We start from the raw sequence: 26,620 nt of genomic DNA, 5'->3' as shown, positions 1-26,620 counted from the left end.
GCTCCGCGCAGGATTTTTTTTTTTTTTTTTTTTTTTGGTTGGACCTCTTGTTTCATCCCAAAAGCAGGCAGGGCCCTCCTGTCCTGCTGTGACTGAAGACTGGCTCTGGGCATGGGACTTCCTGTCTCTCTCTCAGGGCAGAAGACTCTGCTTGTATTTGCGCAGCTAAGGCGCTGTGGCTTTCGGGCTGGGAGAGACTGTTGTCGATCTACCTGTGTGGTTTGCACAGCCTCCAGGCAGGACCTACAGGCTTGGTGCTGGACAGGCTGGTGGACAGGTGAGGCTTGTCCGGTGCTGCTTCAAGCCCCAGGGGGCGCCCAGCCTCATTCTCTCAGAAGGTCTTCCTACGTCCCCCGGTCTCCTCCAGGCCATACCCATTCAGCTGCCAGCATCTGCATCTTGAAATAGCTCAGAACACATCCTCTCCTCTTTAAACCCTTCTGGGGGTGCCCATTGCCCTTCAGATATTGTCCCGACTCCTCACTGTGATTTTCAGAGCCTTGTGGTTGGGCTTCTGTCGACCTCTGACCTCCCCTTCCGTTACTTTCACCCCTGCCACTCAATTAACAACAGGCTTTCTGTCCACCCGGCTCTATTTTGCCTCCAGGGCTTTGCCCCAGGGTTTGCTTTGCCTGGAACCCCACTCTTTGCCCCGGGTTATTGACTTCTCAAGGACAATGCTAACTGAGCTACAACGATTTATACGAAATATATATTTGCTCATGCAGATGACCAAAATATGTTTCTCAGATATCTTTGGTCTTGCTCAATCCAGTTCTTGAAAAACAGTTCAGAGCCCTAAAGGCGAATTGAGTGGCTTGTTATTAATGAAGGTGACTTTTGGACCCCACCCAAAGGGGGAGCTGGTTGCCTGGAGGACCAAACCTGTGATTAGAGGACTGGAACTTTCTCACACCCCTCCCTGCCCGCCCCTCCCGGAGGGGGAGGGATTGGAGGTTGAATCAGCCAATGGCCAGTGACTTAGTCAATCATAATGATATAATGAAGCCTTCATATAACCCAAGAGGCCAGCTCTTGGGTCCATTTCCGGAGAGCTTCCACGCTGGGGGAACCAGCATGCTCCCCTGTGCCATGAGCCAGGCCCCAGGCTCCACAAGGACAGAAGCTCCTTTGTTTGGGAGATTGCCCTGGGTATCTCTTCATCTGGCTGTTGATTCATATCCTTTAATAAACTGGTAAATGTAAGTAAGTGTTTCCCTGAGTTCTGCAGCCAGTCTAGGAAATTAATCAAATCCAAGGAAGAAGGCTTTGGAACCTCCAGCTGTAGGCAGTCGCTCAGAAGCCTGGGTAGCAGTTTGGGGCTTGCAGCTGGAATCCGAAGTGGGAAATGGGGGTGTCAGTCTTGTAGGAGGGACCCTTCACCTTTGGAATCTCAAGCTATCTTTGGAGAGACGGTGTCAGAATGGAGGTGAATTCTCAGACGCCTGCTGGTGTATGAAAATTGGTGTGGGGGGAATCCCCCCAATATTGAAATTGGGTCCAGAAATCCTAAAAATTTAACCATTACCAGCTTAGGAGGCTGACTTGGTTATGGGTTCAGTCTCACAACCTCTGAACCTCTGGCTTCTCTCACATAACTTTGTACGTACTAAACTCGTTTACCCTCTGCCTCCATCCTTCAACTGAGTACGTCATGAAGGCAGAGACCATGTCATTATCCCCAGCACTTAACACAGAGCCTGGCACACAGCAGGCAATCAATAAACACTGGTTGACTGAGCAAATGTTTTGGCGCCAGCAAAGGCTGGGCTTACCACTGTTCTCCCCAGCGTGATGCATTTTCTCTCTTAGCTGGGTTTCTCATTGGAAATGTAGGGAGTGCATCAGTGAAGATTCCCTTGGCTGCAAGTAACAAAATAAACGGTGGCAAAATAAGTGGTGATTTCAGGCTGGCTCAGCAACATAGTGACCCGGGTTGGCATATTGTCTCATGTGGCAATATGGCTGCTAGAGCTCCAGACATCACCTCTTCATGCAACTGTATCTGAAGACAAAAGGAAGGGAGCAAAGTTCCCTTCCCACACTCCTTCCTTCGACCAACCTCATGAGTGAGGAAAGAAATTTCCTGGAAACCCATTAGCAAACTTGCCTTATTGACCCCAAATTAGCCACATCACTGCAAGGGAGGCTGGGAAACCAAACATCTCAGCTTGTATCCATGGGAGGTGGGTCTGTTAGCAAAGGAGGAAAAAACTAATGCATCTGTCTCAGGGAAGAAAAGAATAAAAGTGAGGTATTCTGGTTCAAGATTGGGATGAAAGAGGCCTTTAGGGAAATAGAGCTCTTGGAAAGGTGAAGCCTGGGGTACTGGTTACCTGGGTCCTCTATATCTTTTCTATATCAGTTAGACTTTTCATTTCCTTTTTAATCACTGGTAAGAAACCTAACACAAATTGGCTTATACTTTCAGGGGAGTGTATTGCTTATGTAAATGAAGGTGGGCATCAGGTAAGCTTTGATCCACCTACTCAAACGATGTCACCATGGACTTGGTTTCTTTAGACCTTCATCTCTGTACTCTGTAGTGTTTCTACCATTCTCGGCCTGTACATACTACCTTCCCCACCACTGCTATTCCCACAGACCCAAGATCTTCCATGTAACAGGGAAAAGCAATGGTGCAGATCTAGATAGATCTCACATCATTGTGTAATGGGTCAATTCCAAATCTACTGAAAGAGAGAGAGGGTAGAAATGATTCCAGGGAGGCACCACCAATGACCCTTGGCCCTCCACTCACCCAAATCCTTAATGACCCTGACACTTGCAGGCAGAGACTTTGGAAAAAGGCGTTTATTGGTGTGGTGGTCTCAACACTCCCCATGAGTCGGAACACACGGCCCCCAGGGCCCCCCCGCCCCCTCCCGGGTGCCCCTCCCCCACCCCTCCCCAACCCCCTGGACCCTGGGGATGGAAGACAATGTGGGATGGGGCCCACGCCCCCGTCTGAGGTACAGTCACTGCCCCTTGCCCCCCTCCCCCCGCCCCTGCTCTGATCTCTTCCTCCCCAAGCTCTAGGTGTGTGGTTTGGGGTGAGTGTTTCTAGCGGGTCTCCCAGGAGTCAGAGCGGGTGACTTGATCTTGGTCTGGAAGGGGGATGTCTGTGATGCCTCTCTCTTCCCCACTCTGTGTAAGTGGTACGCATACTGCATATTCCTCCCATCAGAGCTGAGGTTACAGCCTCTCAGCCCCTCCTCCTGACAAGTTGCCCACTCTCAGGGGAACTACAAGCTGGTCACCAGCTGCAGGAGAGCTGGAGCCGGGGGGCTACTGCTGGTCACAGTCGCTGGTATGTGTGTGTCTATAGGAGTGTGTGTGAGGGCAGACGGGTCGGCCTTTGGGAGGTACAGTTGGTGGAGAGGTCGGGGTAGTAGACCAGCAAGCCCACACCTGTGGGTGGCTGCAGCGGGCTGAGGGGAGCTGGGGGTGGGGTAGGGCAAAGCACTGAGACAGACAGGTGACCACGGGCGCCAGTCTGACAGTTGGATGGAAGCACCGATTGGCCCAGATGGGGCCAGAAAGTCGGGGGAGGGGGGGGTGCAGAGAGAGTGGGAAGGTCTCAGGCTGCTGAGCCAGTGATGGGGCCTCGCTCGGGCTGCAGGCAGTTGATGGTAGACAGCAAGGAGGCCCAGAGCCAAGACGGAGCTCTCCCACCTGCTCACAAAGGCTGAATGAAAGCTTGACAGGCGAGTGCGCTATACCCCTCCTCACTCCCAACCTGCCCAGGAGACACTCTCTCAACAGAGAGGGGAAGGGGCGCTGTGCGTGCATATACTGGGGACGCGGGGAGCCTGGAAATCCTCTCCTCACAGCTTCTGCCACGAAGCCCACATACCTACCTCCAGCCAGAGGTGAGAGGCAGCAGCATTGGGGGCAGTGGGCGTGGGAGTTTTGGGGGAGGGAAGATTGCTGAGCCCCTCCCCCCCACACACATACACACGCGTGCAGGCTCATGCTCACACACACCCACTACATACACACGATCCGGTTGACAGCCTGAGCTAAGAGAGGGGTGTGGGGTGGCCGGGGGTGGGTCACAGTCGGAAACGTGAACGGTGGCGAAAATGGCTGTAGAAAGATGCATAATTTTGCGTTATCCCTCACAGTGATGGGTTCTCTAAAGAGCTTTCCTCCTCTTCCTTCTCCTCCTGCTCCTCCTCCTCCTCTCTTCTTCCTCCTCGGTGGTAGAGAGCTCTTCCGCCCCCTCGAGACCCACGGCGCTTGCTCTCCCTTTCTCTCTCGCTCCCGGCCTCAGGCCCCGCGCAGGGGGAGGCGAGCTGCATTGGGTTCTTCCTACATCCTCCACCACAGCCAGCCCAGGGCGGAGAGGAGGGTCAGGGGCCCCGGGGGCCTCGGGGCTGAGTTCTCCAGGGATCCTGGGCCTGGGGAAGGAGAGAGTGTCACGGGGGTGGCCTGGGAAGGGGAGACCCCGTGTGTGTCTCGCTGTTCCCTGTGTCCGCCCTGTCTCTGAGGGTGTCTTTGAGCCTCCCTCTCTAGGGGCTTTCTTGGGGCTTTGGCTCAGTGTGCCTGCTCTCCCACTCTGATCTGAGTCTCAGCATCTCGCCGAACATGGCTTCTCTCTGCCGCTCAGTCCCTCTCTCTCTCTCAGCCCCTGTCTTTCTCAGATCTTCACGTCGTGGAGGTCCATCCAGTACGGATACTATCCAGTATGGCTACGAAGCGTCTGGCAGTCAGCGCGCCGGACACGGGACCCTTGGCTTGTCTCCCTAGACTGGCTACGGCCCCCACTTCAATACTTGACTACTACGTTCCCCTTCACCCGGCTACTCGGGCCAACGCCTGCGATCGCCTCGACTCCACTTCCTGCTTCCCTCTGCCTTCGAAACATCTCCCCGCCACAGCGACTTTGCGCCACCGCTCCTGGCCTGGGTTACCGCGGTCGCCCCTTCCCTGGTCCCTCGGCCTTCATCTTGCGCCCCCTACAGGCTATTCCTCAAACAGCGGTCAGTGACTCTACAACCGTCAACCCCTTGGTCAGTCCCTTGCTTAGCAGCCTCCAGGGGCCTCACCCTGCAATAGAATAAAATCCAAAATCCTTTCCATGGCCCATGAGACTTTGCCGCTCCTTCCCTCTTTAGCCTGAGGCTCCACGGTGATCACTCTGCTCAGGTCACGCTAGCCTTCTTGCTGCGCCTTTGCGTACCTACAGTCTTCCCTCGGCCTGCAAAGCTCTTCCCGCAGATCTCCGCGGGGCTGGCTGCTTCTTACCATTCGAGTCTCAGTTCCGCCCCCTAGTGGGCCCTCAATGAATCGACATCCACTGAAGGGATGCGTCTCTCGCTCAGTCACGTTGCTTGGGTCTCAGCTTGGGTCACTTTCCCAAGTTCGCGGTCAGTCTGGGGCAGTCCCGGCCTCGCCCCCCGCCCGACCCCGCCCCTCCCGATCAGACGCACGCAGGAGGCGCATGGAAGCGCTGGACGTTCCCAGCCGGTTGGCGGCGCGACACGTGTAGTTGCCGTAATGCCGGGCGCTCACGTTGGCGAAGAGAAGCATCGAGCGGGTGCGCTCCGTCTGCACCTTCAGGCCCTCGGCTGCACCGCTGATCAGCCTGCCGGGGATCTGGGTCAGGGATCAGGCCGTGGCACCCTGGCGTGGGACCCCCTCGGGGTGCAGATCCCACTCCATCCCCCTGACTCTCATCGTCCCCGATTTCCCGGAAACCCCTCATTCTGCCCGCACCTCAAAGACCCCTAGCTTCGGGCTCTAGCTCCCCGTGGGTCCCCGGACCACTCCCACAGGCACCCCTCTCCAGGCACCCCTACCCCTCAGGGTCACTGGACTCTCCCAGTGTGTGCCCCCAATCTCTACATTCTCCCAGACTCTGCTGGACCTCAACCCCAATGGTCCTCTGAAGCTTCCTCGCCATATCGTGAGCATCGACCCCCAAACTTCCCTGAACAGCCGGAAGAGACAAGTTTCCAAATTCATATCGTGGGGCCCAAGGTTTCAGTAAGCTCCCCGAGACCTCTCCGGGGCCCAGAGGACCCCATCCCCTAGAAGCTGGATCCCCAGTTCTCGGGATCTAGGGCTTGGCTACCTTCCCCCCACCCCCACCCCCAGCCCGCAGCGCACGCCAGGGTGCTGTCCTCACAGTCTGTCATCCTTGTACCACTGGAAGTCTGCAGGGGGCACGGCCATGGCTTCACAGCGTAGGAGGGCAGCCCGGCCCAGGGCCGTGCGGGCACTGGTCACATCCGTGATGGTTGGAGGATCTAGCCAGGGGCAAGAGTCCGTGAATTCTCCTAGCAAGGTGAGGTCCAAGGGGTTCTGTCCCCATCCCCCTCCTCCCTCCTTCCCAGGGACTTCCCATGCTCCTCCCCAAGGACCCAGGGCCTGCCCCCCTTTCATGAGCAGTGCCAAGGGGGCTCACAGTTGACTGTGACCAGCACGCGGCGGCTGTCAGGCGCCGAGTTGACGCCGTTGTGAGTCACGCATTCATATTCCCCGGCCTGGCCTCGCTGGATGTCAGAAATCTCCAGGATCTCACCTTCCGAGGTGAAGCCGTCTGTGCGGGGAGGGAATGGGAGGGGGCAGGGCCGGACACAAACACTTAACACGGGACAACACGGGCACAACACGGACACACATCAGCGGGGCAGGCACCGCAGGGCCTGGAATGCCCGGGTCAGTGTGAGCCAGGAGGGGTTTGCAGGGGTTTGGGGCAGGGGTGTGGATCCCCGCCTGAGATCTCCTGCTAGGGGTGGGGCAAGGAATGAGGGTCAGGAGCCTGGTAACTAGAACCCAACGCGGAGAGTCCTAGAATTTGGGGATGCAACCGATCCAGAGATCTGGGAGTTCACCATTAAGATCATGAGGCTCACAGAACCCAGTGGGGGGGATCCCAGGATCTTGGAGCTCAAAAAGATCCAGATAATACAGAACCAAGGAGGGGGTGGTCCAGAGTTCCGGGAGCTTATTCTTGGGTTCAGGGAATCAGGATCAAGTAATTGGGATCAGTGATTCAGATATCTCGGGGCTCATGACACATCACCAGGCTCAGAAGACCCTTTGGGACAAAGGCATCTAGGGATCCAGGATCTCAAGCCCAGGACTGTGGGGCTTGGATGACCTGGTACGAAAGGATCCAGGATCTGAGACCGAGTTATTGGGTTCTGGGGTCTTGGGGATAGAGTGATTGGCACCATTGCTCTCTAAAGACCCAGTGACTGAGGGTCTAGGGATCTGGGGGGTGGGGGTGGAGATCCAGGCACACGATGTGCTGCATATCACGTTCAGGTACCATGGGGCTATGTTTGGGGGGGGAGCCTAGAGTAGTGGTTCTCAGCTCCATCACCAGAATCACCTGAAGGGCTTGTTAAAACAGACTGGTGGTGGTGGCGGTGGGTGAGGGAGATTCTAATTAGGCCTGCAATGGGCCCAGAAGGGGTATTTCTGGCAAGCTCCCGGTGGTGCCGATGCTGCTGGTCTGGGGACCACAGCCTGAGAACGGCTGGGATAGAGCATCTGGCAGAAGAGATGTAGTGAAATGACCAGAGATGGGAACAGAGGCAGGGGCCACTGGTTATAACCTGACTTAGGCTTAGTGGTAGGGACTGAGGACCCAGAATTAAGTTAGCCGATGGGAAAGAGACCAGGGCTACTGGGGTGGGGACAGGGAGCAGGCTTGGGTCCAGCAAGTGAATTAGAGACAGTGGTTTAGCCCTGCAGGTGCTGAAGGCTCTGAGGCCCTGGGGGCTGCTGGAGACATAACGGGGTCAGTGGGGAAGGGGGAAAGCAGGTCTTGACAAGGTTTGGGGGAATGAGGGATGGAAGAAAGGGGGAGTCTGGGAATCTAGCTAGGGATAAGGGGGATCGAGGGGCCCAGATTGAGGAGTAGGGAAAGGGGTTTTGGGCCAGGGTGGGGTCCTCACCTCGGAGCTGCCTCCAGGTGACTGTGGGCTCCGGCCGTCCCACGGCCAGGCAAAGCAGGTTCACACTGCCCCCCTCGTTCACTGTCACAGGCGAGGAGATGTTCACGATGCGGGCAGGGACTGCAGGCCAGAAGGGGAGAGGTCAGCGAGAGGCCGAATATGGCCTCCAAGGACCCAAGAGCCCTGGCCCCCAGACCCTCCTCCCTTAGACCCAGGGGTTCAGCCAACATTCTCTGCATCTTTCTGAGAATTCCTCTGTGTTTCTCCCTTGACCCTTGGTCTGGCTCCTTGTCTAACTGCTGGTCTCTCTTTCCTGTTCGTTTGCAGTCTCTCTCTCTCTCCCTCTTCATCCCAACTTGGTTTCTCTGCCTTCTGGTCGGAACTCCTCCCACCTTATCTCTGTCTACTTTTATTTATTAATTGTTATTATTCTTATTTTAGACAATTTATTTCTATAACAAATACTCATATGGTGCTTCTGGCATGGTAACCCTGTTCTCAGTGTTTTACACAAATTAGCTCATTAAACCTTCACCACCCTGCCACCCCCTGGGGTAGATGCCGTTATAGTCATCAATTCTAACACATATGGCTGTTTCTCCCACCCACTGGAACCTTATTCCAATCAGGAGGGCCTGCCAACATAGGATGCCGGAGTTTAATTGGCGGAATTATTTCTCTTTTCTTTTTTGGCAGAGCATAAAATAAAGATGCCCCTTCCAGCTGACCATGTCTTGGATCTGATGCATGACAGAGCCATCCCATTTTACAGATGAGGAGTCCGAGGCCGCCCGGCTTGCTCAGGGTTCCTCAGCAGCTGGGTGGTCTGGCTTCTGAGTCGGGGCTTGTCATGGGCCCCCTGGGCTGTCTCTGTCTCTGGGTCCCTGTCTCCCCAACTGCTCCCTGCCCTCCTGAGCTCTGCTGTTGATCTCTCTGTTTCCTGCCCACCTTTCCCTCTGAATTCTGGGGCATCTAGCCACACGGGACCTGCTCTGCACACCCGACTCATTTTCTCCCCCGACTCCTTCAGCACTGCTCCGTGTCTGGTACCAGCACTGCCCCCAGCTGAAGGTCTCAGCTCAGATGTTATGTCTGGGAAGCCGCCTCCTTAGAAAGTCAGCTTCAAAAGGGCAGGGAGAACCCGCCTGGCTCCTTCTCCAACCCCCACGCCTAGAGCAATGCCAGCACATAATAGGTGCTCAGTAAACAGAGTTGAGGGGGAGCCGGTCTTCTCTGAGCACCCCCTCACCCCTGCAGCTCTCCTGCCCTAGAAGCTGTCATGCTGAAAGGTCACTTTCTGGGTGGCTGTCCCTCCTTCCGCTTGGCTGAAATCTGCGAGGGCAGGGTGTGTGTCTGCCTCCCACACCATGTATCCCCAGGATCGGGGATCAGACAATTGGCAAGGATGTGAGGATTCCCTCTCCCCTGTGCCCTCCGTCCCCTCTGCCACCCAAGGCCCAGCCGAGGGCTCACCGTGGACGATGAGGTAGACCTGAGTGGTGTACGGCTGGTGGCGGGTCTGGAAGGAGCAAGTGTAGAGGCCCTCGTCGCCGAGCCCCACCTGGGTGATGAGGATGGAGAACTCCTCGGGCGTGTTAATGAGCAGCCGCACCCGCGGGTCACTGGTCCAGCGGTCGTTGCCCGCATACAGGATGTTGGAGCGGTTCAGCCAGGCCACACGGGTCACATGCTCGTCAATGAAGCAGCTTCAGGGAGGACAAGGGTGGAGGGTTCTTCTCTCCCCCCACCCCAGAAGGCCCTCCAGGTTCCGCCATCATGGGGGCTCAGAGGTGGGGAGAGGAAGGCTCACTGCATCGCCAGTTCCCACTGAAGCCCTGTGTGGGAGAAGTGACTGGGCCCACTTTACAGGTGGGTAAACTGAGCCTCGAGTTTGAGCCCAAGTGCGCAACGGAAGGGTAGCTGATGGTTACTGAGTGAAGGTTGTGTGCTAGAGACTGGAAAAGTATCTGGAGCACTCTGGGAGAGATAGGCAGAGATGCAGAGATGAGGGAGAGAGACCCAGGGAGAGGGGGACAGAGACCCAGAGCGAGGGCAGACCCTGTGTAGGGAGCAGCACTGAGCCGGGGGAATAAGCCTGGCTCCCATCTGTTAAGTGGTCACAGTGCCGTGCTCTCCGAACTTGGAATGTGTGTACAAAATCTTGAATCCCCGTGGCAGCCCTCATAGTGGCTATCATCCCTCCACCCATTTCACGGATGGGGACACTGAGGCCCAGGCACAGAACCAGGCCCAGTGTCCATGCCCCTAACCACCTCTCCTGACTGACAGGGACCAGGATGTCTGTGCAAGTCAGGATTGTCTTCTGAGGAAGGCGACAGAGCGGGACTGGGTGATTTCAGAGTCCCTGAGATCCGAGGTACCTGAGGGTGGCGTTGTCACCTTCGCACACTGTGTAGTTGTCCGCGGGAGAGCTGAACTCCAGGCTCTGGGACAGCAGCCCTGTGGACAGGAGGGGCAGCTCAACGGGGACTGGACATGTCTGCACTTACAGACATTTCCCACACCCCGTGGCAAACACAGTCATCGATGTTTCCAGAGACGTGCTGCAGACACACGCGGAGCAAACACACGCAGCCTGTCCCTTTCCGCAAGCTCGCGCTGACTCAGACAGACTGGGACACACAGGCCTACATGCCTCCAAAGACACTGAGACCACATCCTAATCATGGCACACAGACACGCGCGTGCACACACACACGTACACATATTCACAGAGGCCATGCCCAGAGGCACACCCATGTACATACGCAGATACACAATCGCATAAATGTGTATGCAGACATGCACACACCTGTCCACACAGATGCTCACATATTCACAGTGTACACACACACACACGCTCAAAGTTCAAGGACACACGGAGCCATATATAGACTCACACCGGTGCACATACCAACACACAGATGTACACGTACACAGGCACCTACACATTCAGGCTCATGGCGCACAACACACAGATCCATGTACAAATAGCAGTTCAGAAACACAGGGAAATACAGTCACCCACACGCGTATGCAGACCTACGGACACAGAAATGTGAACACGTGCTCCCAAACGCAGGCGTGTGCATGTCTCCACTCAGACACGCAGCTATCACGGATGCACAGATTCGCCCTTGGGCCCAGTGTACAGCCACAAGGACACGACTCAGACACACCCGCCGGCCCGTGCTTACGGGGCACACCTGTGGGCGCACACCCACGCCAGCCCGCACCCTCCAGCGCAGCTCATGGGCACCATCGCCCGGCAGAGCCCACACCCCCACCTATTCATGTCTGTGGACCGTGGCCAGTGGGTTGGACCAGGGCCAGGGAGTGGGGGCTGGGCACACAGAGGCGGAGGCGGATGGAGCCGCAGGGGCGGGGGAGAGGAGGCTGGATGACCTTGGATGCCTGGGGAAGGAGGGCTCAGCGTGGGGCTGCCCTGCCCCCGCCCTCGCATGAGGAGCTAATTAATCTAATGAATTAATTGCCCGTGCCGCCCCAATGACTCCCAGGGGCCCTCTCCATCAGCAGCCCCTCAGGACTGGGCTGGGGCAGAGCCAGTGTGGAGGGCTCCCCAGGTCCTGGGGTTTGGGGTGGGCCCTGCAGCCCCTCACCGTGACCAGAGTCACTTCTGGATGCAGGGAATGGGCCTGCCTGCACCCGAGCTGTGCAGAGTGGACAAGGCCACACATAGCCCTGGTAACAGCAGGAGACGGCCGGTAGACAGACATGCACAGAGACAGACACATCACCGGGGCCCAGGGAAGACACCCAGAGCCCAGGGCGGGCCAGGAAACAGTCTGACACTCCAACATCCAGAGGGCAATGGGGCCTGCTCGAGGGCCCAGGGTACACACACTCCTGCTGACACACAGCCCGGGACCCATGCCCAGCAGAAGGTCACCCCACTGTACACAGATAGACCCACACCGTCGCACTGACACCAACAGCCCCACACGCAGGTGGGGGCTGTCTACATGCAACCGGTTATAGCCCCATCTGGGGGGGCCATTGCTGGCTCTCTCTCTCTCTCCCTCTCTCTCTCACACACACACACATACACACTAGCCTCATCAGTCACGCTGACACTACCAGCCGAAGGGCCATGCTCACCTCCCCCGCCCCTGCACTCTGGAAAGTCGTGCAGAAAGCTACGGTGTGCGAGGAAACGGTTACCCTGTCACAGCCTCTCAAATACAAAGGAGCCGCCCTGGGCCAAGAATCGGGTGCAGGCAGTCACGCTGTCACCGACGATCAGATCACACACACACACCTCCGTACACACACATGCCACGGGACCTGTCATACTCCTGCTCACACACTCCCAGACCCGGGCTTCTCCACTTTGGCCCCACTGACGTTTGAGGTCGGATGCTTCTCCCCTGTGGGGACTGTCTTGTCCCCACCAGGGACTGTGGGGACTCCATACCGCTATCCCTGGGATCTACCCACTGGATGCCAGTAGCTCCCCCACTTCACAATGGTGACGATCACAACTGCTTCTGGACATTGCCCATGATGCCCCGTAGGGGGCAAAATCCCCCCTCCTCCTCCGGTGACAGCCACTGTCCAAGGTTACAGGAGGCCTAGCCGTGAAGACAGAGCTGTCCAAGGTCCCCCAGGCTTCAGGGGCCCAGCGCTCCCGAGTTAAGCCCTGGGCTACACCAGCTGCCGCTGGAGCAAGCAAGGCCCGCAGACACAGGCGGACCTCAATCCTATGTCCTGGCAGACAGAAATACAGACACACACTCCTTCCAGAGGGATCTTCCTAACATTCAGAGCTGCCTCCGCTGCTCCCGTGGCTCCCTACTGCCCCCAGGACAAAATTCAGCCCCCCTCAACCTGGGTCCGAGACCCTGGAGTCACTCTCCTGCTTTGTCTCCCCTAGCGCGTGTGTGTGACCCAGCTTCACATTCCCCACTTTTCTCCTGGTCCCTCTGTCCCACCGCTTATGACAAAAATGCTTCTCCTTCTCCAAGGGTCTATTATAATATAAGGCCTCTCCTAGGAGAGACAGCGCATATGAGCTCCTGCCCTGCTCCCAGGGGACCCTGGATCCGAGTCATCTGCTTCCCCCACCTGCTCCTGCAGGGCAGAGCCTGGCTCAGACCATCTGTGTCCCCAGCATGCCCAGCTCCAGGCTCAGCTGGGGACAGTCCCAGGAGATAAGAGATGAAGGAATCCATGTCTCAGGCAGGTCTTGGATTCTTGGTCCCTGTGTCATGAGTCTGCATGCCTGTCTCACACAATTCCCAGATTCCAGGATCAGGACCCTCCTCCCTGCTGTGTGACCTTGAGCAAGTCCCTTCTCTTTCCTGGGCTTTGGTAAGTGGAGGTAGGGGTTGGGTTAGTCATTCCACACCCACGCAGTCCCTGAGCACTGCTCTTCCCTCTGTGTCGGTCCTGTTCACCCCAGATCCTATCTGAGCCTGCGTCCCTCACCCGATAGGAGCCCCTCAGGGAGAGGCCTGGGTCTGACCCACCAGCATTGCTGGCTCTGGGCCTGGCCCACAGGAGGTCTCAAAAGATGCTTAGTGTAAAAATAAATAAGCCAGTGCACATGAGATCCACTCTGTAGGAATTCTGCTTGGAAAACTCTCCCTTAATTCTGGGAAGCCCTCCTTACCCCCTCTAAGCCTGGTCTGTATTCCCACAGTGCCTGGACTACCTCCATTAAAGCTCACATCACACCATGGTGGCCATCTGTTGTCTGTTTCCCCCTTCAGACTAGAAGTTCCTTGAGGGCAGAGCCTGGGTCTAACTCAGGTCTGTATCCTCAGCATCTCCGAGCATATGGCCTGACCCTGGAAGGCCTTGGGAAATACCTGTTGAAAGAGTAAATGTAAAGAGATACGTACAGCATGTGTCTCCAACTCTTGAACTGCTATTCATCCTTCAAGACCCAAACTCAAATGCCCCCTCCTCCAGGAGGGCCTCCCTGACTGCTCAAGACAGAGAGTCTCAACCCTTTCTACTGGATACCCTCTGACTCAGCTGGGACAGTGTTCAGGGGTGCCTCCCCGGCCCGAATCTTGGCTGTGTCCCCCAGAGCTGGGTTTAGCCCAGAACAGGGAAGTGTTTGTAGGAAGAATGAATGGTCCTGAGAGACTGGATAAGAAAGCCGGGAGGAATCTGTGCTAAGAGAACGAATGTCTGCGCCACCATTTCCTGTCTGGGTGAGCCCTAGACAGTCTGAGCCTCAGTTTCCCCATCTATAAAAAGGAAAAAAAACAACCAACAGTCATTCCCTCTGAGGGTTTTGTGGGGCGTTCCATGAGAACATGCAAGCAAAATGTTTAGCTCAGAGCTTAGCATGCAGGAATGGTCCAATAAATGCTAACTGTTCTTAACAGCACCTTCTTTTTTAAGAAACATCTATTGCTATCCGTGGTTCGGTGTCAGTCCCCCGGAGGTGGTGGGGGGGACACGTTGCTCTGTGCCCTGCACCCACCAGAGTTGAGTGGGCGACTCATGTCTGGTGCCCTGTCGGTATCTGCTCTGACACCACCACGCCAGCATAACCGGGCCACTGAGAGAACAGACTGGGTACCCGGGCTGCTGGGGTTTGAGCCCCCGCACCGCCAGTTACTTGCACAAATTCCTTCACGTCCCTGGGACTCAAGTTTGCCCCTGTGTAAGTGGGGATGATCATTGTGCCTCCTGCATGGCGTTGCGGGTGTTGGGGAGGATGACAAGAGGTCACCCAAGCGACAGGTTCAATGCAGAGCCTGCTAGCTGAGTGCCTGCCCACAGCTCCCACGTGTGCTGGCTGATGGGATGATGGTGCGGCAGGTGCCCCAGCTGGTCTGGGGGGCCAGTGGTGACTGGAAGGACCACTCGGGTCTCTGCCAGTCTGCACTAGTAGCCTTCATACCCCTAGATAAGTCAAGCGATGAAGATCACATGTAGGTGAGTTTCCTCCCCTTAAGTGAGAAAGAGATTTCTAACAGATGGACGGCCTCTGGTTGGAGATAAGCACCTCCTGCTACCCCTCAAAGGGGGAACTTTGGTGAAGCTGGGACTCTCCAGTGGGGGGAAGCTTGCATTCCACAGTTCTGGAACCCACCGACGGGAAGCCAAGGCCCACAAGGGTGGGTGACTTGTGGCGGTCACTCAGGGAGCTGTAGCAGAAGTGAGGCTGGACCCAGGGAGGGGTGGGGGATGCATTGGGAGGGGGTGTGGCTCTGGCAGGGAAGAGCTGGTGAGAAGGGGCTGGAACCCCCAGATCTCCCTTCCTCTCTGCTGACCTCCAAGTGTAGGGGCCTTCCCAGGACAGATGTCTGGACTCCCTGAGCCAAGAACCCTGGAACTTTCCATTATACGTTGGCTGCTCCTTTCTGCTGGCTCCCACCTCAGGACCTTTGCCTCCACTGTTCCCTTGGGATCTTTTAAAGGCCGACTTCTCTCTGAACTCTGCTCCCTGCAGCTCAGACAGGGCTCTCTCAACCACCAGAGCTCCCATGGTCGTACCTGAAATCACTCTTAATGTCTTTACACTACCGTTCGTCACTCTCTGAGATTACCTGTTTACTTATTTGCTTGTTTTTAGGTTTTGATCTCTCTCCATCCCACTAAGATTGAGGGCTCCTTGACTTCATCTGGCTTGCTCACTGTCGCGTATATACACATCCCCAGAGCCCAGAACAGAGACTCTGTGCTCAAATATCCAGTCCGGACAGACCGGGTGCCCAGAGGACCGTGGACAGTGGCCAGCACGCCCCGTTCTGCCTGCCCTACTCCGTCCAGCACCCCTCACTGGCTGGAAGTGAATATATGTATGTGTGAGTGTGAGTGTTGGCATAAAGAATTTAGAAAAGAAACTAAAGATAGAACCATATCTCTGGATGCCGGGGAGCTTAAGTTAAGTGGGAAAAAAAAAAAGCCAGTTGCGGAGAAATGGGCTTATTTTGTTTCTGTCTCAGGGAAAACATCAGCCAACAAACCAACACCTAACATGTGTTCAACTCTGCGTGTCTGACTTTGAGTGAGGGAAGCCGTGACCTGGGCTTTCTCAAGAGAGTGCAGGGAGTGCGTGTCGGAGGGGTGGGGCCAGGACAAGGTGGGGTTTGCTCTAATACATACTTGTAGAGGATGTATGTGTGTGCTCACTTGCATGCATTCCTTCTGGAACGTGAAAAAGAGCAAATGAATTGGTGAGGAGAGGAAATGCAATTTTGTGTATGCCCCCCAACACCCGGCTTTTTCTCAGAGCGCCCCAGCTGTCAGTGGGTGGGCCTGCTTGCTGCCACTTAGATGTGTCTCAGACCACCCCCCAACACCTCTTGCCCCCCAGTCTCTGATGGGGAACCCAAGGCCTGGCAGTGGGAGAGGACTTGGCCCTAGGTCACAGACCGCCTCCTGGCTCCAAGAAGCTCCCAGCCCAGGATGTGTGTACAACAGCAATTTCTGGGATCTGGAAGATTCAAAGTAGAAAGTGGGAAGTTATCTTGAGACTGAAGGAAAAGAAGGGGTGGTGAAGGGAGAGGGGAAGAAGGATGGGGGTCACGAGGTTATGAGGAGCACGGAAAGGAGGAGAAGACAAGGGACAAGGAAAGGACAACGGCAAAAAATGGGAGGTGTCAGTGACCGAGATGGGACGTGATTTTCCAGGAGTGAAAGGATCGAGGAATGCGGGGGCCGGGAAGAGACAGGTGCGTGTGTGTGACGATGAGAAGCAGGGCCCAAGGCAGGGAGGGCAGATGTGAAATTGTACTGAGGATGGCAAGGATGGAGAGACAGAGACCCAGAGACAGAGACAAGCGGGATGTCCCCCAGAGTTAGGGAGCCTCTGGAAATGACCTAAAGAGACGAGTGACAGAGGCAGAGAGACGCAGACAGACAGAGCGTCAGACGGTGATTCAGACAGGTCAGGCTGGAGAAACATTCGAACCTGCTCCAACCCACTGAGGCTCCAGTCAGCTGAGGCCCTGGGGCTGGGGGGTCCTGCGTGCGGGGCCCTGTTTGTGTGACTGTGGGTGTCTGCAGGCGCAGCTCTGGGTCAGACCGGTGACGGGTGTTTATGTGTCTGTGCGAGACCTGGTGTGTGTGGGTGGGAGACTGAGAGTGGCTGCCTCCTTGAGACTGTTGAGGTCTCTAGGTTGTCCCTGACTGCGTGTTCCTGACTGTGATCCTTGGTTCAAGGCAGGGCCTGGGGGAATCCTCCAGAAGCTCTGAGTTAACCCTGATCCCTGCCTCCCGCCTTCTTGCTCTTGCCTCCTCTCCGCAGGGGGCACATCCTGGACCATCCCTGGCTGCCAGCCCACTGGGGAGCCACAGGGTCCCAGCAGCCATCCACACCCTCTCTCCAGAGACTGCCCAGCTCGCCCCTCCCCACTTCACACACCAGCCCCCAGCCCCACTCCTCCCCACTCTCAGCAGGGCTGAGATTAACCCATTGACCCCAGGTTAACCCTTCCCTTCCCTCCCTTCCCAATCTGCCCCTCTCTCATCCTCAGTCCAGCCTCTGAACCCTGCTACTCAGCCAGAGCTTCCTGCGTCTGAGTCCCCAGCCCAGCGCCCCAACTTCCTGGATCACCAGCTCCATTCCCCTACATAACTGCAACCTCCCAAACGCCGGCACTTTCTCCCCACCTCGATGACCCGGCTGGGAGGCCAGAGCCCCTCTTCTTTTCCTGGCCCTAGGAAGGAGGTCTGTGGATACCCCTGCCGCCTTCTTTTACAGACCCTGGGAAGACACCATCCCCCCACCTTTGCCCAGAAACGCCCACCCCAGCCCTCAGGCCAGGACCCCCTCAGGGACTGTCTTCACTCTGAGATGAAGACCCCCGACGGGGCATCCCCTTCCCTTCCACACCCCAACTCAGTTCAGAGAGCCTGCCCAAGCACCCTTACTTTAGCGTTTGATCCCTCTCCCTGATCGGGAGCCGCAGACTCCCGCCCCCAGGCCGGGATCAGGTGTCCGCGACCCTCTCGCCGGCCGGGAGAAGCCGACCTCCGCCCCTAGGCCCAGGCTTCAGCCCCGGGACGCGGAACCCTGGCCCCGGGGCACGAATCCGGGCGTCCCCTTCCCAGCCAGGGGGTGCAGCCCCCGCCCCCGGGCCCAGACCTCAGCGTTCGGGGGGCCTCCCCTTCCCCGCCTGGGATGCAGCCCCCCACCCCCAATCCCCGCTCGGGACCCCGGCGTCCCGGCCGAGCCCCCCCGCCCCCGACGCTGCGGTACCTCGGCTGATGACGGCCAGGCCGGCCAGGGCGGCGGCGGCGAGAAGCCGGAGCCGGGCCCCGGGCGCAGGGGGGGGCATCGCGGCAGCGGCGGCGCGAAGGGGGAGGGGAAAGGGGGGGCCGGTCCGGGGCGCGCGAGGCCGGGGGGAGAGGGGGAGGGGGAGGGGGACCCCGCCTGCGGCTGCACCGGCCCGGGGGGCGGCGGGGGCGGGGGGAGGGGGCTGGGGGGGCGCGACGAGGCGGCCGGAGCTGCTGCAGACCCGGGGAGGGGGGCGGCGCTGACGGGCAGGAAGGCCGACCAATCAGAGGAGGCGGGGGGCCGGGGAGGCGGGGCCGAGGGGGGGGTTGCTTGTTGGAGGGAGAGGCCTTTGTTACTGCGGCCCGGCCCCTACCCCCTCCCGCCCCGGGCGTCCCCACGTCTTCCCATCTCGAATCCCCAGAACCCCGGGTCGGGGACTCTTCTTGAGCCCACCTCCTTTCTGCTTCAGGTCCCGATATCATCCTCCCTCAGACCCAGGAGTCTGGTCCCCAAGCCCCTCCTCCCACAGACCCAGGAGTTCAGGACCCCAGCCCCTCCTCCCTCAGACCCGAGAGTCCGGGCCTCCAGCCCCTCTTTCTTTAGACCCAGGAGTCCAGATCCCCAGCCCCTCTTCCCTCAGACTCAGGAGTCCAGTCCCAGCTCCTCCTCCCTCAGACCCGGCAGTCCAGGCCCCCAGCCCCTCTTCTCTCAGACCCAGGATTCTAGGATCCCAGTTCCTTTTCTTGTGGGCACAGTTCTTCTTGTGGGACACGGTTCAGTTTCTCTACTTTCAGGAATAACATTGACTTTTGGGGTAAAATTCCCTTTTCTCTCTTTACTCCAGTCCTCCTCCTCAGGATAACAGAGGGAATGGGGCAGGAGTGGGGACCTGGTCGTGGGAGTGGGGAGGAGATGGTGAGGTGCAGAAAATCTAGACTCCCCATTCTTTCACTTACTTGGCTGTGTGACCTTAGACAAGTCACATCTCTTCCCAGAACCTCTGTGCCTGCCTTGCAAGAGGGAATCATTTCTATTTCCCAAGGTTATTGGAAACAGAAGAGATCCTTGGGAAATTGCTGGCTCTGCCCAGCATCCCCAAAACCCGTGGTTAGTTCTTTCCTCCTGGTCCCACCAGGCACACACTTACTAGGTGATGTGGGAAACAGAGGCAGAAGAAAGTGTATTAAGTTTCCTTACTGTCTGCAGCCCATTGACAAGTCCTTGAATCGGGCAGAGTGACATTCCTCTAGGAACTCAGCTGCCTTGATGTTGATACTTTGCTAAGGGCAAAAGGCAATCTTAGCCTGGGCCCCAGGATCCTGTAAGTCTACTTTGACATATAAAAATTCCTTTGGAAACTTCCTTTATCTCCACCCCCTCAAGAGACATGTTGACAAGCTCCTCCAAGCATATGACCCACCTGTATACAACTGAAGGGTCTCATGACCTAGTTTTTATTAAACAGTAATAAATAAATGACCTTTTCCTAACAATAACTAACCCCTTTCAGGATCCCTGAAACCTCATTTCCAAAATACCTGGGAGCCTTACACTATCCCTAACTGGCTCCCAAATTGAATGTATGTAACGGGCCAGTCCTCATGACCCCAGTGCAGCTCTTTCTGCCCACGGGTCCTGTCCCTGTGCTTTAATAAAACTACTTTTTTGCACCCAAGATGTCTCAAGAATTCTTTCTTGGCCATCACTTCAAGCCTTAACGTCTTTCCTACGTCACTTAGTAAGGTCCTCCCTCCGGGCCTGCCAGGTGAGGTGTCCCTGTCCCTGTCCCCATTGGCCTCTGAAGCAACATAAGTCTCAGCTTCCACCACGTCTTGGCAGGTGCAGGCAGGAGCTTCTGAAGTCACCCCACAGGGGCTGTTGTACTTCACAAACACATCCATCCTCCCCTGCCTCCCCCGCAATCCAGTATGTCTGCAAGAGCAGCCTGCTCTGCTTTTAAAATGGGTCTCTACTCTGTCCACCCCTCCCTGTCCTGGGTAATCTCACTGGTCTGAGCTGCCACCATTGCCCCCTGTAGGACTGCTCTGACTACAGCAGCCAGTGTCCCGGTCCACCATCCACCTTCAGATCCAAGCCACTGAACACATAAACCAGCCGATGCCCCTCCCCCACCTCAAACATTCACTCAGCTCCAGCTGCTCTGGCCTTCATTCTGTTTCTCAAACAAGCCCAACTTGTGGCAGCCACAGGTGCTTGAACTGGCTGTTCCCTCTGCTGGAACGCTCTTCCCACCACGTTGACACCAACTCTTTATCAAGTGTCACCTTTATTTTTTAAAGATTTGATTTCAGGGAGAGAGAGAGCACAAGCGGCAAGAGGGGCAGAGGAAGAGGGAGAAGCAGACTCCCAGCTGAGCAGGGAACCCAATGCTGGGCTAAATTCCAGGATCCTGAGATCATGACCTAAAAGTAGATGCCTAACTGACTGAGCCATCCAGGTGCCCCATATCAGATGTCACCTTTAAGAAGATTTTGTCAATCATGCTAACCAAAGTAAACCCCCTCCCAATACAAGAGCTGGGATACCTGCTTTATTTTGTCCAAAGCTCTTATGATTCCCTTATTTCATGCACTTGCTGTTTATTTTCAGTCATTACCCAACCCACCCACAACCACTACCTTCAGAATATCTTTGCTAGGGAGGGTCTTCTCTGCTTTTGCTCAGGTCTGCGTCCCCAGAGCCAAACCCAGTGACTGACACATAGAAGGTACTCACTAAATCAGTACTGCAGGGATGAGTTGGAGGACTTGTCCCATTTAGACAGACAAGGGGATGAAGACCCACAGAGAGGAAGAGATCCACCCCAGTGAACCCCACCAGGTGGTACAGGACCCAGGGGGACACTGCAGATGGCTTGCACTGGTTCCGGAGTACTGACTGCTAGATTGCCAGTAATTTTGCAAACTGGATGTTAAACCACTGTTAGTTTGAAACTGGCTGTGAAGTGAGTATTTATACCATGGCAACTAGCAAACATTACAAATCAGACCTTTTTTTTGGAGGGTCATTTCATCAGTACACCACTGTACAGAATCTGCTGTGGCCCTGGCAAAGATCATTTATTGCTCCCCTTGAACTCAGGACCATCCAAACTTAGGATGAGGATGGGATTCCTCTTCTTGGATTGGCCCATGCCAGGGCTGATGGCAACATGTGTGTGTGTGTGTACTATGTGCCGGCATCTTTCTGAGCACTTTTTTTTTAAAAAGATTTTATTTATTTATTTGACAGGGAGAGATCACAAGTAGGCAGAGAGCTGCCTCTCTGCAGAGAGAGAGAGAGAGAGGAGGAAGCAGGCTCCCTGCTTAGCAGAGAGCCCAATGCAGGACTCGATCCCAGGACCCTGAGATCATGACCTGAGCTGAAGGCAGAGGCTTAACCCACTGAGCCACCCAGGCGCCTCTCTGAGCACTTTTTTGATATTACCTCCTTGAAGCTTCATGACATCCTTACAAGGTGTGTTTTGTCTTTATTTCATGGATGAGGAAATAGAGACACAGAGAACTAATTTCCCAAAGCTTTAGACATGGCTGAAGATATCTGTCGTATGTATATCTGATGATGAGTTAGTAGCCAGAATATATAAAGAACTACTACAAATCAACAAGAGACAACTAATTTTTTAAACTTGGCAAAAAGACTTGAACAGGTACTTCACACACACACACACACATACACACACACGATATCTGATAATCCCAGAAAAAGAATATCCCATCCCTCCCAGACCTGGCACGATGAACAGATAATCAAACTACTTCGCTATTGCCTCTATGCTCCAAAGCCACCCTTTGCTACCTGCTTGTCAAGAATAGGGCTGGAACCTTTAAATAGTCCCCTTTGCAGTGAGTGGGCTGCTAAGCTTTGTCAGTAGAGAGAGCCTGAGGGACACTGCAGAAGGAACAGGGCTTCTCCCTTATTCTAACTTTTCCCTGGGCTTCCTCTTGCTCTTATCTAGTGGTCACCAGTGACACATGAGCTCACTTCTATCAGGTTTCAGTGGTGCCCATGTGGATGGCATCTCATCAGCTTTCAGTGTTTTCCCAACTGATATCTTCCCGCTATGTCCTAGAAGCTGTTTTTCCAGCCTCACCCTGCCAGTGCTTGGGAAGGTGTTCTCTGCTTGCTCAGCATCTGTGGACCAGCTCTGGTCTGGGCAAGCCAGCCGACTTCCCCACCGTGCAGGGATCCACAACCACATATCTTACAGTGTGGGCTGCACCCCAGCCTTGGTGGGGAGGTTCCTTTCCAAGTTCATTCCTTCCTTGGGCCTGAATCCTATGGTATTCCCCTACCCCTTTATAGAATATTACCTGTTAAAGTTAATAATTCCTTATATTAAATTTTCCCTGTTCAAATTAAAAAAGAAAATGCTTGGTAGGGCAAGTTACTTAATATTTTTGTATCTTCATTTTAACATCCAAAAAACTGAGGGTAATAATTCCTGCTCCTGGTGTTGCTAGAGCATGAAGGGAGTTTCCTGACATTGGAACAGCACCCATCCCAGCACTCAGCTAGGTGGGAGAGCTCTCATGGTTTCTGCGGTGCTGCTGTCTCTCCCTTTATCACCATCCCCATCTGCCCGGGCTTCCTGTGGCTGCTGTAACAAATTACCAAAAACAGGGTAGCTTAAAACAACACACATTTTTCCCTCCCAGTTGTGGAGGCCAGCAGTCCAACACCAATTTCCATGGGCCAAAAGCACAACGTCTACAGGGCCATGCTCCCTAGGGAGGCTTCTGGAGTGGGACAGGGGAGAATCTGTTCCCTGCCTGTCTGCTCTTGGTTGCCACCTGCATTCCTTGGCTTGTGGCTGCGTGGCTCCAAGCTCTGCCCTTCATATAAGGGTATTGTGATTGTATTTAGCGCCCACTTGGGTCATCTAGGATAAATCCCTCACTTCAGGATCCTTCATTTAATTATATCTGAAAAGACCATTTTCCCTTTGTAAGGTAGCATTCATGGGTTCCAGGCATTAGGATCTGATATCTTTGGAGACCCTTACTCAGCCTCTCACTGCATCCCTCCGCCATCCTCCCACTTCCCTGACACATGCCTGGGAGGCTGACCTCTGCTGATCACACCAACAAGCTCCTCCGCCATTGGATCTGAAGGTGGGTTTGGCCAGAGTGAGGCACAGACTGAACACTGGAGGATGGCTGGAGAATGTTGTCCTCCCTGCCCGCTGCCCTCCTCGGTTCCTGTCGGGTGGCTCCTCTGCCCCAGCCCTGGTTCTCAGTGAAGCCCCAGGGGCACATTTCTCCCCCTGGTTTCCCCAGGAACCAGCAGAATCTGGAAGGAGTCCTTTCCTTCTGTAGCTGGATCCTGGAAGCCCTAACCCTATGCACACCTCTGTAAGCAGCATCCTTATCAGGAAGTGCGTTTAAGAACCTTACTGGAGGGGTGCCTGGGCAGCTCAGTCATTAAGCGGCTGCCTTCTGCTCAGGTCATGATCCGGGGAGTCCTGGGATCAAGCCCCACATCGCATTGGGCTTCCTGCTCCGAGGGAGACCTGCTTCTCCCTCTTCCAATCCCTCTGCTTGTGTTCCCTCTCTCCTGTGCCTCTGTCAAATAAAATCTTAAAAAAAAAAAAAAAAAAAAAAAAAAAAAAGAACCTTTCTGAAGGAGCTGTCCCGGGGCTAGAACAGGCTGTGTTATTACTTGGTGTTCATTAGGTGCTGGGCATTGTAAGATATTGAACAGCACCCAGGACTCAAGCCCTAGGTGTAAGGAGCTCTCTTCCTGCCACCCATAATGGTCAGGACAACCCAGAGTGTCTCCAGGGAGGGGTAACGTTGCTCCCTTGAGGAACCGCCCCTCTGGGAGGAAACACAGGAGCCAGGGACCGTGGTTGTCTCTCGGGAGTGGGATGAGGCAGGGGTCTTGCTTTTTTCTTTTGTTCCCCTTCATAACTTGTTCCTGCTAAGCCTCTTTGAAAATGAGGAACTCACTAAAGCGAAAAGCTGGCAGTTAAAATCAGAACAGGTGGTGTGGGAAGTGGCCCACACCTTGTGTTTGTGGGTTCTCAAGGGGCTCTCAGTTGGATCCTGTGGGAACTGCAGCTTCCTCCTGGGGAATTCTTGCATTGACTTTTTTCCTCTCTGCAAACACACTGGTAACTCAGCCCCTAAACCTTTGCTCATCTCTGCCCTCGGCCTAGATTCTCTTCTAAGACCTTCACCTCCTCAGAGAGGCTTTCCACTGCCACCTTTGGTCCCTTGGCCAGGGGCACCCATGGTTTTCCTTACCACCCCTTACTTGTCATGTATCCCACTTATTTATTCTTGTCCATTGGCTTAGTGTCTTCGTCCCCCATGGACTCTAAGCTCCTTGAGGGCAGGGACTTTGTCTGCTCTGATGGGTCCTATGCCCTCCATGCCTCACACACAGTAGGGCTCTCAATACATTTTTTTGGAAGAATAACTCCTTACCCTCTTCACTGGCTTCCTCCCCACAAAAGGCCAGCCAAGGTCACCCACTTTGTAATACACTTTCCCTTTTCCTGCCGCTGTCAGGTCCCTGGAACTGTGCTGGGTGTTAGTAACAGCAGCTGAAGACACTCACTCCCTGAGGCAGGGTGGGGGTGGTGGGGGTGTCCGAGCCCCAGCTCCCAGCTCCTCCACCTGTGTTCAATCAGGCAGGTTCCTTGTCCCTCTCTAGAGGATGTGCAAAATGGCCCCCACCTCACAGGGCTAGGGTGGGGATCAAATGCTGGGATGGCTAGTTTTTTTCCATGAACTTGGCTGGACCAGAGTCCCCCATCAGTCAAACCCCCAGCTACTGTTGCCCTGAAGGTATTTTGTACATGTAACTGACATCTCTAATCAGTTGAGATAATTCCCAATTATCTGGGTGGGCTTGACTCAGTCGGTTGAAAGGCCTCTAGAGCAGAACGGAGGATTCCCAGGAAAAGAAATTCTGCTTGGGGACAAGAGATCCTGTGCCTGAGAGTCTCCCGCCTGCCTGACAACTGCCTGTCTGGAGGACGTCAGACCTGCCTAGCCCCACAGTCACATAAGCCAATTCCGTGCAATGAATCTCTTAATACGGGTCAGCTACTGATTCTGTTTCTTGGGTTGAAAGCTGATGGATACAAATGGGTCTTAACATGCTAAGAACAGGACCTGGTGCACACACAGAGCTCAACAAACATGAGCTGCCATCCTGGTGGCCCCAGTGCCCTGCTCGGTGCCAGGCAGCCATGAACACATTCCCAGCTCACAGTAACACATGATGTTATGCTCCCATTCTGCAGATGAAGCCGGGAACGGGGTGCCTGATCAGCCCACACTCAGGGCGGTGCTGGGATCCCATCACCGGTAGCCCAGCTCCACCACCCTGTGGCCAGCCATGAAGGTTCATGCGCCCACAGCCCCACTGCAGTGACCAGTGAGGATCCCTAACCAGGAGAGGAAGGGACAGTGGCAGCCCTGTCCTCCACCATCCTCCAAACCTAGCAAGGTGCAGGCACAAAAAGGGTTAACTGAGAAGGGAACCAGATGGGGGCTGTTGAATGAGAATGAGATGGGTGGGGGGTAGGGACTTCCTCCCAGAGAGATTCCTTCCCCAGCCTGAACTGCAGCCTTCAGGTCTCCAGATGATCGGTAGAAGTCATCCTGATGGACAGGGCTCCCAGGAGTGGGCAGGAGAGGGCAGAAGTGGGGGAGCAGGTGGGAAGGACCTTCCCCTTTCTGAATGTCAGCTTCCTTGTGGGAAAAGCTGGGGGACCAGCTCTTGTCTCATAAAGTTGAGGTATGACCTTGGGGAGGTTTCTCCCCCTTCCCACCCCCCTGCCCATGGAGGGAGGTTTCTTAAGCTCTCTGGGCCTCAGTTTCCTCCTCTGTAAAATGCGCTTGACCACCAGACCTGTTGCCCAGTGCTGCTGGGCTCTGTGCATGAAGAAGGCCTGAGGGCTCGGAGGGCACTGGGTGCTGGACAGTGCCATCGTTGTGGTTGTGCTGTCATCTCCTGAAGGAAAGAGGGAGGGCTATTTATAAAGTCCACCTCCCCCATGATCTCCTCAGGTGGAGTGAGGAAATAGCAAGATTTGCCCAGTGACATGAGTGACTGTCATATCACAATCGGAGACCAGAGGTTTGTCCTCAGGCTAGATGGGGACAGAAGCATCCTCCTCTGATGGATAAAGGTTCTCAGCAGCTTGGGCATCCATCTCTGAACCTCAGTGGTCCCCCACTCACAGTCCCCTCCCCCCAAGGCACCTGTGACTGGGAGGGACCCATGCCGGTGTCCCTGCAGGGCTCAGCATGAGTGTGGCACTTGGGGGCCCTGGGAAAACGTGTATTAGATGAGGAACAGAGGGAGTGGGTGAGAGCGGGGTGGCAACGGAGGCAGAGAGTGACGAGGAGGGGTGGGTGGTGAACCAGAAACCCCGCAGGGCAGCTGCTCCTTGGTCAAAGATCCACTTTCCAACCTCATCTTCATTTGCGGAGCTGCTGCTGGCTCCCTGCCACCCACCCATGGG

General features: G+C 55.5%; 1 protein-coding gene across 1 annotated transcript; it reads right to left on the bottom strand.

Annotated features, from left to right (window-relative positions):
• Nucleotides 1–2,798: 2,798 nt before the first annotated feature.
• On the bottom strand, nt 2,799–18,206 carry IGLON5 (IgLON family member 5). The gene is made up of 8 exons (XM_032839267.1): nt 18,100–18,206; nt 10,295–10,373; nt 9,387–9,619; nt 7,914–8,033; nt 6,413–6,547; nt 6,134–6,254; nt 5,436–5,590; nt 2,799–4,403 (listed from the first exon to the last, which is right to left on the bottom strand). Exons 1-8 carry the CDS (start codon nt 18,176–18,178, stop codon nt 4,315–4,317), a joined length of 1,011 nt encoding a protein of 336 aa, XP_032695158.1. The 5' UTR covers nt 18,179–18,206; the 3' UTR covers nt 2,799–4,314.
• Nucleotides 18,207–26,620: the final 8,414 nt, after the last annotated feature.

The sequence above is a fragment of the Lontra canadensis genome, unplaced genomic scaffold (genome assembly GCF_010015895.1).
Source record: "Lontra canadensis isolate GAN:19392208 unplaced genomic scaffold, GSC_riverotter_1.0 scaffold107, whole genome shotgun sequence".
Taxonomy (NCBI): domain Eukaryota; kingdom Metazoa; phylum Chordata; class Mammalia; order Carnivora; family Mustelidae; genus Lontra; species Lontra canadensis.
Note: the sequence above shows the minus strand (reverse complement) of the source record. Positions and strands in the feature narration are given on the sequence as shown.